Here is an 11,060-nt window from a genome sequence, read left to right as displayed (position 1 = left end):
TGAAACGCACATCCACTGGCGAAAGTAAGTGCCGAGTCTTTACTCTGACGGACCAAGAAGTTTTGGTTGCTGGAAAGGTTCGTGTTCGGAAGAGACAGGACGAGAAAAGCGCAAATGACTAACAAGCGCTGTTAAACATTACGCGAATGTCTCTAAATTTCTGACAGGGGTATGAACTCGCAGATTATTAAAAGAGAGGCCAAGCACCTTCGACAGTAGCTGTCTAGCTCGCTGCTATTTGATACGAGGACAGCGTAAATTGCTGAGGGCACTCGCGCTTCCTCAGGCTCGGTTCTGTGGGACTTCAACCGAACTTTAACCCGGGATGGGCGACCCAGCGGTACTGGAGATTTGGACTGGATCAGAATAACATCTAACATCGGAGTTTTCGGTGCTCAGATGTGGCTGCTGGGACTGGAGACGGGAGACGTGTCACTGATAAAGCGGCTGGAGTTAAGAGCCACGGCGCAGACGTCCGTCCATTCAGCCCGGTCCGCCCCACAGGGCAGTCCATCCAGCCCCAAACCAGGACCTGTAGGATTTTATTCACCCTAAACTTCACCGCCCGGTGAATGTAAGACTATTTAACCGGAAAGACGCGTTTCGTCAGAATGGGTACGTTGTTTCGTAGTGAGGAGATGTGTCTGGCCCAGCTCTTTCTGCAGTCCGGATCCGCTTATGACTGCATCAGTGAACTCGGCGAACTCGGGCTGGCGGAGTTCAGAGACGTAAGTCGGTGTATTGTGTCTTTCTTGCTAGAGATGTTAACTTGGCTTGTGCTGAGCTGACAGCTGCACACATGTTTGCTATGCGACGTGAATGCTGTCGAGTTTTTGTAGACCATTTATCTTCAATTGACGTCGTTCGTTTGTTGGAATAACAAACAAGTGTTTGCTTCTGTCACACACGCACAGAAACTGTTGGTATGCTTCAAAAAGGCATTAATTGTTGGCCCACTTTGCACCAGAGGTCTTTACTCTCATTATGCCATTAACAGACATAGTTTAATGTAATGTTAAACTGTAGATGTTAGAAATGCATATTTAAATTAATACTTATTTCTTAATACTTATTAACGTTATTATTGTTCATAGGTATATTAACTAGTATTAAAGCTATTGTTTTTAATTTATTAGTACAGAATGTTTTGAATGTGTTTATAATATTCCGTCCTATATCTGTTCTGATTATATATTTTCTTTCAATTTTTTTCCAGCTTAACCCTAGTGTGAACTCTTTTCAGCGGAAGTTTGTCAATGAAATCAAGAGATGTGAAGAGATGGAGAGGATTCTGGGTAAAAAAAAATAGTAGTATTAGAATAACTTAAATTATTTATTTAATAAGGGCATACTTCAAATTGATAGTCTGAAGAAAAAGCATGTTCACGATGGTTAAGTTATTATCAAAATATATAGTATATATATATATAAAATTTATTATTATTATTATTTTTTATTATTATTTTTTTTATAATCCTTGTGAATGAGTGATGGGCAGGACTATTAGCTTATTTAATTTTATAGAGCTTATAAACTGTGCCTTCAGGTTATTTCAGTAGATTAAGATTGGCTTGTGATGGCACTTGAGAAGCGGCCAATTACATCATAAAAACAGCTATTTAAAATTTAAAAAAGTAAATCAACAGAATATACTCAAAGTGGACTTGTATAACAGGATATCTTCTGAGGGAAATTAAAAAAGAAGACATCACACTGCCAGAAGGGGAGGTGAACCCAGCTGCACCATTACCCAAACATGTGATGGTCATAATGGTGAGATCAGTTCAACGCTGTTCAACTCTTTAACTCTTTTGATTAGTTGCTCTTCAGCCACATTCAAATGTCTTTTCTGTTCTGTTTTCTCACTAGTTTCTGCTTATGTTGATTTTCTTTTACGGTTGCTTAGCTCAATTTAAGACATATTGCTAAATAATTTAAATCATAGCCAACTGTAAAGATAACCTTTTACAAAATGTTAAGATTTCAGATGTCCGCTGATTGTAAATATAAAATGTTTGCTTATTTAAATGTAGTAGTTTTTTTTTTTTAAGGATCTCAAATAGTAGGTCATGCCTTTTAGTCACATGCCTTTTTTGCACATATTGGATGTCATTTAATCAGTTGAAATCCCTTAAAGGGTTACTCCATCCGAAAATGACATTTTTGTCGTTAATCACAATTTGTTGTCTCTGCATCACCATAGCGCCATTTTGGAGAGTATTCACTCAAAGCAAGCGGCTTGCGCTGTTCTGTGACAGCTGCATTACACAGATACGCTGTTTTCGTTAAAATCAAAATGTAAATATACATAGAAAACATATCCGTGTGGTGCAGCTGACACAGAATAGCATTTTGATACAAAATGGTGCTACGGTGATGCAGAAGAGATTAATTGTTGAATAAAGTTGCTGTTTTTGTTTTCTACGCATACAAAAATCATTCTAGTCCCTTCATAACATTTAGATTGAACCACTGATGGCAGATAGACTATTTTGACAATATATTTCATAGTTTTTTGGGCCTTGACAGTGTTAAGTGCTTGGGGACAGTCACAAGCCTCCCGATTGTTTATCTAAAATATTGGGTTATTACAGGTTTAGAACAACATGGGGGTCATTAATGACAACATTTTTGTAATTTTGGGGTAGATTAACCCTTTAATGTCAGTTACAACATTGCTATATAGCTGCTGATATTTAGTTTTTACCGATTCCTGCGTGTTTTGTTTAGGAGCAGCTTCAGAGACTGGAACTGGAGCTGAGTGAGGTCACCAGAAACAAGGAGAAACTCCAGAAGAATCTTCTGGAACTGACTGAGTACACACACATGCTGCGCATCACACGCAACTTCGTGCACCGCAGTGCCGAGGTAGGTCATGTGATTCTCTGTGAAACGTTTGAAGAATTTGTTTGAGCAAAAGAAACTAGGAACGCTTGATTGGCGGAAAGATTTAACCTGCCTTTCCCCTTTATTATATATTAGTAAGCAAAAAGCTCTTTAAAACTCAGTATGCTGTCTGCAGTCTCCAAAGAAATGGACTGTGAGAATCACGCAGGTGATTTGGAGTCACCTGATTCATACCGACTGCCAGAACTTTGAGAGCAGCCAGCAGAGGCTTTACAAATAGGCTTAACTCTCGACGTCTTCTTGATTACCGAGGCGTTGTGTGAATCTAATCTCTTGCTGTGTTTTTGCTTGTGTGTGCGAGCAGAGGGAGCCATCACAGGTCCAGTATGAAGAGTTTCCTTTCCTAGAGAAAGAACCCATGATGGACTACACCAGCATGCAGAGGCTTGGAGCCAAACTTGGGTGAGCAGTGTTTAAAAAGCAGTCCACCATGTCCTTCTTTGTCTCACCAACAGTTAATGTGACCGAAATGTGCAACATCAGCACAGTTTCCTGTTGCATACCTCCCATGTGCAGACTGATTTTTCTTTTGCAATAATTTATTTATCTAACATCATGTTTTGTGTAAGTTTAGAGTGCAAGACCTGTTTTGGGTTTTTTTTTTATTCACGTTGAGTGTTCTTGTCCCTACTGCACAGGTTCATTTCTGGGCTTATTCAGAGCGTAAAAATCGAGGCGTTTGAGCGCATGCTCTGGAGAGTGTGTAAGGGCTACACCATCCTCAGCTACTCGGAGGTAGACGGCCTTCTCGAGGATCCAGATACGGTGAGACTAGTTGCCATCTTCAACCTGTGTTGTTTTTGGTAACAAAAAATGTATGGAGATTGTTTTTCTGTCCTCAGATTTAAGCTTTTACTGCAATGCTGGATGCTTCATTTAATTTAAAACGTAGGAATATACTGGTTTATTTTGTCTGTTCTCTGTCTTGTTTAACAGGGGGAGCCAACCAGGAGTGTGGTGTTCCTCATCTCTTACTGGGAGATCAGATTGGACAGAAAGTTAAAAAGATTTGTGACTGGTAACTTGGTTCTTAAATCAACTTCTCCTTGAATTTACTCTGTTAATCAGTCTGGTTTAAATAACGTTGTGCCAAGCTACCATATATCTGTGGCAGTTAACCTCAGATTTGAGCCGATTGCGTCACAAAAAGGGTTATACATGAACATTTTAAATAGCTTGTTCCTGTTACATTTAAGGGAAGCTTCATGCTTTCATTTCTTAATCCATTTTAATTCTTTCAGAGCTTTTTTGTTTTTGCATTGTAGTGTTGAAAATATTGTTTTGTTTCCATAGCTACCACTGTCATCTGTACCCATACCCCAACAGTAATGAGGAGAGGACAGATGTGGTGGAGGGCTCTCCACACACGCATTCAGGACTTGCACACGGTGAGTCCAGCTCCTTGTTACAGTTTATGATGCACACACTTTTTTTTTTTTTTTTTTTTGTGTGTAACATGATGGGGTGTAAATATGATCTCACTAGTGTGATTAGTCATTTACTGGCTTTTTAACCTTTATCTTAGTTACTAATAAGCTCAGCTTAATCTTAAAGATTGTATAATTGTACTTTAAACGTTTTTTGAAACTGACTGAAGCGTGCTGTATAACCACAGTTTTTTCAAGGTTGTGAGACACACCAGACACTCTGTCCTAGAAAATGTAACCTGACCTTGTTAAATTCAGCAGATAATTGCAATAAAGTTTTTGCTGCTTGTGTTCAGTAAGTTTAATAAAATTCACACAAACATAATCTCACTTGTTAGTTCAGAGAAACAAAGTATCTCTTTGAATAAAAAGTGCAAATGTATTATTTCAATAGTTCTTGAGTAAAGTGCAAATGCCTCAAAATAACACAGGAGTTATTGTAATGAAATGCATGAAGATTTTGTAGTAAAGTAATGCACTAAGAGTTTGGTGTCATGCAGTCAATGAAAAGTTTGATTGCGTTCTGGCTGTCTTTAGCAGTGGGTACTTTAGATACTACAAACCTAAAGAGCATAAAGTAGTGTACCTAATAGAATCTACATTAGAATTACTTGAGTTTAGTGTTGTCACTAATCTTTCCTAACTAGTTCAAGACAGCCATGCAGCGGAGGAATGTAAGGGGGCAGGTTAGGTTTTGAGGGCATTTAGGTTTGCTTGTGACTGCTCCGTAAAAGAGAGAAAGAAAATTTTGTTAGAGGCCCAACTGAGCACATGATGTTCACGAGGCCTAGGCTGTGGACAAGGTTCTCACAGACTACACAGGCACCAGTTTTTCAATACTTTGTTCTCACTCACTGTTCCTTTCAAAACCTGTGAAATGAGAAAGGCTAACTCATTCATTCGTGGAAAATAAATTGGGTCGTTTCTCTTTCTATAAAATTTTTGATTTTGCTGAAGAGCTCAGCCGAATGCTTTTACTGCATGCTCGGGTTCAGAAAACAGGGCACCAAATGACATATATGATTGACCTTGGGGGGAAAATGCACATTTACCATACGAGTTCCTCATACAGGCAAACATATAAATTTTCTGCTGTAATTATGACAAAAAGCTTGTTTTCAAAATCTTTCCAGACAAACTGAGAAATGTATTAATTTTGTGATTGCAGATATTTCACAAACCGTATGTTCTCCAATAAAGCATTTAATTAATATTATTGCAGAGCCTTATATTAATCGTGTTTAACACTTTATGTGTGAAATGGTTTAGTTTGACGTAGTTTTGAACCTGCTGTTTCTTCGTAGGTTCTTCACCGGACTGAGGATTACCTGAGGCAGGTGTTGATCAAGGCCTCAGAGTCTGTCTACGTTTGGGTGATCCAGGTTAAGAAAATGAAGGCCATATATCACATCCTTAACCTCTGCAGTTTTGATGTCACAAACAAGTGCCTCATTGCGGAGGTGTGGTGTCCCGTAAATGATCTGCCCGCGCTCCGGAGAGCGCTAGAGGATGGATCGGTGAGTACTTGACACTACTTCATTCAGATACACCTGATTAATAAATGTGCACATACTTATTAAAGCGATAGTTCACCCAAAAATATGAATTCTGTCATTAATTACTCGCCCGCCTCATGTTGTTTCATAACTGTAAGACCTTTGTTCATCATCAGAACAGAACACAGAATTCCGAAACAGTTTATTTATTTTTTGGGTGAGCTATGCTTTTAACTTTTTTTTTTTTTTTCCCCAGAGGAAGAGTGGAGCCACAGTTCCCTCATTTGTCAATCGTATCCCAAGCAATGACACTCCACCTACACTCATACGCACCAACAAGTTTACCTCAGGCTTTCAGAATATAGTTGATTCTCACGGCGTAAGCAGCTACAGAGAGGTCAACCCAGGTGAGAGGATATCTTAAGGATAGATAAAAAATATATTAGCTATAAAAGTATCAAAATTGACTTGTTAGCATGTCAGAAGCTTTAACATGGCCTCAAAGCTTCTTTCTTTATCACACCTCCTCGTAGCTCCATATACAATCATTACCTTTCCCTTCCTGTTTGCTGTGATGTTTGGGGACCTCGGGCACGGCATCATCATGGCGCTGTTTGCTCTGTGGATGGTTCTCTATGAGAATGACCGCAAACTGAAGAAAACCAGAAACGAGGTACATGCAGCTTGCTTCGTTAACTTTCTTATAAATTTCAATTAGACTTGGTTCTTTTCTTATAGTTTGATTAACATTGTGGGCTTTTTTTTTTTTAGATCTGGAACATTTTTTTCGAGGGTCGTTACATCATCCTGTTGATGGGTATATTTTCAGTCTACACTGGATTAATATACAATGACTGCTTCTCTAAATCACTCAACCTGTTTGGCTCGGGTGGAACGTCAGCGCTATGTTTGTGCCTGGAGTCTGAGGTGAGTGTCCACAGCACAAAATATTGTGTATGGCATCCTTTTATCTATATAAACTAAAAAAAAATAAACAATGTACTATACAATAGGAAGTGTGTTAAAAATATGTATGCTACATGCTTTAATGGACCTACAGCTATAGAAAAAATTATGACAGATGGTTCAGACAAATGGTTTTACTCGAACGCATGCCTTTAAATCACACATTCAGATAAACTATGCATTTTCATTGGTCTCTTTGTTTTGTCTGTAGCTGTATTTAATAAATATTTTGAGATGTTGGTGCAAGCTTCCCCGTTTCCATAGAGATGAAATCGGGGCTTTAGTAAAGCATGTCATCTCTCAGCCCTTTGTACAGCCAGTTTTTATCCTGGCAGTTCAATCAGAGTTCACACACTAAGGAAAGACGGTTCTAACAATGTGTGTCTCATGATGCTATGTTTGAAGAGGTTTATTATATATACACACCAACTTTTTTCAACTTTCTGAATAACTTTGGGTCATTCATTAGGGACACATTAAAGTCACGCTGAAGACATAAATTGTAGTAATATTTGACAATATTCCTGCAATCAGACAGCTCTTGATTCTGTCAGTTATTTATTAGCATGAAGTTCAAATCCACTTAAAAATAAAATCAAAATAAAAAGCCAGTCCAAAATGCTGATGGAATAATTTAGGAGTTGGAAGATCGTAAACTGGTGGAGATTATGCAGAAGAAGGAACGGCAGCAGGTACAGAGGTTTGTCGTTACACCGCTTGTGGCTCTAATGAGATCTTCATTTTCTCTTTCTCTCAAGTCCAAAGACTCTCCGCTCAAATAGCTTCCTTGCACTGGATCCAAACGTCACAGGAGTCTTTAAAGGGGCCTATCCTCTGGGCATTGACCCGGTAGGTCTCGGACTTCATTTTATTACTGTTATAAACCGCAACCAATTACCTTAGTATCACGTGACCATGAAAACAAGTAACACTGGGTGAAAGTCTAGGGGCGAAAGGTTTCATGGGTGAATGAAAAGCTATGTTTTTTTTTTTTTTTTTTTTTTTAAACCATTACAAAAGAATTATTTCATAATTATAATAATATATTAATATACAAATATTTAATTTGCACTCTGTAGATCTGGAACCTGGCGTCCAACCGTCTCACCTTCCTGAACTCCTATAAGATGAAGATGTCCGTGATCATAGGAATAATCCACATGACGTTTGGAGTCGTGCTTGGAGTTTTTAATCACCTGTGAGACATTTGAAACGGCTCTGTAGAAAATATCTTTTAAAATGTTATGACTTTGATCCTCGTAATACTTCGCATGTTCATCTGTTCAGGCACTTCAGACGGACATTTAATCTGTACCTGATATTTATTCCTGAGCTGCTCTTCCTGCTCTGCCTCTTCGGCTACCTGGTCTTCATGATCATTTATAAGTGGCTGTTTTTCACAGTCAGAGACTCTCAGACAGCTCCCAGCATCCTCATTCACTTTATCAACATGTTCCTGATGCAGGGGGACTCCGGTCAGCCCCTCTACCCAGGACAGGTGGGACTAAAAGAACCACACTCGCACTCATTCCACTTTACATGCACCTCAGTTTTTCTTTACCTGTATTTTCCCTCTTTCCCACAGGCCGGGTTTCAGGTGTTCCTGGTGATTGTGGCTGTGCTCTCAGTGCCTGTGTTACTCTTGGGCAAACCTCTCTACCTCTACTGGCAGCACAAGGGCAGAGACCGCCTGAGCATGTACCGGGTGAGGGTCCTTGTTTTGTTTGTGTGTGTTCTGCAGTTGGCTGAATGCCGTTGGCTGATTTTCTCTGTTTCTCTGTGCAGGGTTATCAGCGTGTACGGCGGAGCAGTGAGGAAGAGCTCTCTCTCATGCATGCTCATGATATGGAGGAGGGCACCAGTCTGGACAGCCACTCCTCCAGCTCTGACAGCCAATCAGAGGAGGTAAGACATCCAGACTAAGGGTGGGTGATATACCAGTGGACCTGATTAACTGGTAGAAACTTGTAGATTTTGGACTATTCTCTTTATTGTGGTTATGCACTCATGTCAAGTTACAGTGCACCGTGATCGGATAAACATTTTTTTTCATTTTCAAGTTTAAAATTGAGTGCTTTTTAAGACATGCAAATGCAAACAACAGCATTACATGAATCCGATGCGCATGAAGCATGCTAGTATTTTTTGCTTTATTGGCCATGGATGGTTAATTGGTATGAATAAACTTTTCCTTGTGAGCCTAACAAAGGTTCCTCTCTTGTACAGTTTGATTTTGCTGATGTCCTCCTCCATCAGTCCATACACACTATAGAGTACTGCCTGGGCTGCATCTCTAACACTGCGTCTTACCTCCGCCTGTGGGCTCTCAGCCTGGCACATGCCCGTGAGTAACATACCCTTTAAGTGTAGTGCAGGGCAAAATAAATGAATGCTAACGCAAAGAATTCAAACGTTTTTATTAAGACCTGCCAAAATAAAAGTTTATCTAATAATATTACTATTGAACAAAAGAACATTTATTAAGGAATAAAAATTCTTAAAAGTACCACAATAATTATGTTTTATACTGCCCAGCACTACTTGTATAAGTGTAATCTATTTTTTGAATGTATTGAAATAAACTAACCAAAATAAACTGAAATATTTCCTAAAAAAACTGTTTTAATATAGTTAAGCGTTACTAAATCTGGTGCATTTTATTAATGTGGTTTAAAAAGTTATAATCTGGTGTATTATTCATGTGCACTGTCCATGATTAAATAAATAAACAAACATATAATTTAATATATTCAGTACATTCAATGTGTGTTAATAAAAGTTCATATATATAATACTGAGTGAAATTTGTATTGTCTGTAAACTATTGTTTTGGTCAATTAGAGGCCTTGAATTGCTTTTAAAATGGCTTTATTTAAATGCTGAGCATGTTTTGTTGTGGTGCAGAGCTCTCTGAAGTGTTGTGGGCCATGGTGATGCGGGTCGGCCTGCGAGTGGACACCAGTGTGGGCATTGTGTTCCTGGTGCCTGTTTTTGGTCTGTTTGCTGTCCTCACCGTGTCCATCCTGCTGGTGATGGAGGGACTTTCAGCCTTCCTTCACGCTCTCAGACTCCACTGGTCAGTACAACACCACCATCACAAAACAGTGTACTTTAGTTTTAATGCAATTCTAACCTCCATATTTAGTGATTGGACGAAAGGGTGCAGCTGAAATCACAGTATGAATTTATACTGAATGATTCAAACTGAGTGATCTCTCTCTCTCTCCTCAGGGTGGAGTTCCAGAATAAGTTCTATAGCGGCGCTGGCGTCAAGTTTATACCGTTTGCCTTCTCTCTCTTGCACACCAGCTTTGAAAACGAGGGGTTATTGTGATCTGTCGCGCTAAACACCAGGCCAGAGCGGATCTGTGAGATTCATTTTAACAGATTTACACATTGCACTACATGCCAAAGTGCTCCAACCAAATACTCTTTATGTGGAGATACCAGATCAGCATTGAAAATACGTAAAACACTCTGAGATAAAGCAACAGCTCTGGACTGTAAATAGGACTAAAAGAGTGCTTTTTTGTGTGTGTCGAATGTATTAGATCTTCACAAGAGCTGTTTGTGAATATCATTTTTCCTGTTGGCTGTGCAGAGATGGTCGACTCTCCATAGCCGAGCACATTCCACGAGTGACTTTGAGGTTGAACTTTTTTTGTGTATTTGCAGTAGAACAAGTGATTTTACTGCTTGTTTAAATTCCAGCATTTTCCTTCTCCGCAGTGTTGCAACACGGTTGTGGCTCGTGTAGTGAACACTACTGTGCTTGGATAACAGATATAATCCAATCAGGAGTACATTCGGGCACAGTATTTGTCAGATGTTGGCAAATAATGATGAACAGTTGCCTAATTGTTGCTCCAAATTAGCCCAGATGTGTTCATTCTTTATGGATCTCTTTTTAGGTGGGTCGTCTTTCTGTTTGAAAGACCTCGTAAAGAACCTTTACTAGCCCACAGGAGGCTTAGATATTTCTAAGTGCCTAACATGCTGAATGTATTCTGGTGGGTGGGTGGTGGACTGAATTTTTCAGATGAAGTCATTTAGAATTTAATTCAGTGAGGAAATGCATCGTATCATTGTGACGACGTCATTTATTTTTAATTGTATCATAAATGAAGATGCTTTTAGTGATTTTTAACTTGCAGATCAAAAAATATGTTCGTTATTCTGTTCTGCTTCTCCAGAATGGAGTGGATTTTTTTTTTTTTTTTTTTTTTTTAACTCTTCAATGTAATGTGAGATTTTGGTGTGTGGA

At 39.1% G+C, this 11,060-nt stretch overlaps 1 protein-coding gene across 1 annotated transcript; it reads left to right on the top strand.

Annotated features, from left to right (window-relative positions):
* Positions 1-35: 35 nt before the first annotated feature.
* Positions 36-10,309, top strand: atp6v0a2b (ATPase H+ transporting V0 subunit a2b). The gene is given in 23 exon segments (XM_043238727.1): positions 36-728; positions 1,217-1,295; positions 1,676-1,773; positions 2,731-2,868; positions 3,212-3,309; positions 3,546-3,672; positions 3,844-3,883; positions 3,886-3,925; positions 4,201-4,261; positions 4,263-4,295; positions 5,639-5,851; positions 6,087-6,237; positions 6,364-6,503; positions 6,602-6,716; positions 6,719-6,750; positions 7,562-7,645; positions 7,876-7,994; positions 8,084-8,294; positions 8,382-8,501; positions 8,582-8,701; positions 9,023-9,140; positions 9,701-9,872; positions 10,028-10,309. Coding segments are annotated over 23 exon segments (2,529 nt in total). The 5' UTR covers positions 36-611; the 3' UTR covers positions 10,131-10,309.
* The last annotated feature ends 751 nt before the right edge of the window (positions 10,310-11,060 follow it).

The sequence above is a fragment of the Puntigrus tetrazona genome, chromosome 5 (genome assembly GCF_018831695.1).
Source record: "Puntigrus tetrazona isolate hp1 chromosome 5, ASM1883169v1, whole genome shotgun sequence".
Classification (NCBI taxonomy): domain Eukaryota; kingdom Metazoa; phylum Chordata; class Actinopteri; order Cypriniformes; family Cyprinidae; genus Puntigrus; species Puntigrus tetrazona.
Note: the sequence above shows the minus strand (reverse complement) of the source record. Positions and strands in the feature narration are given on the sequence as shown.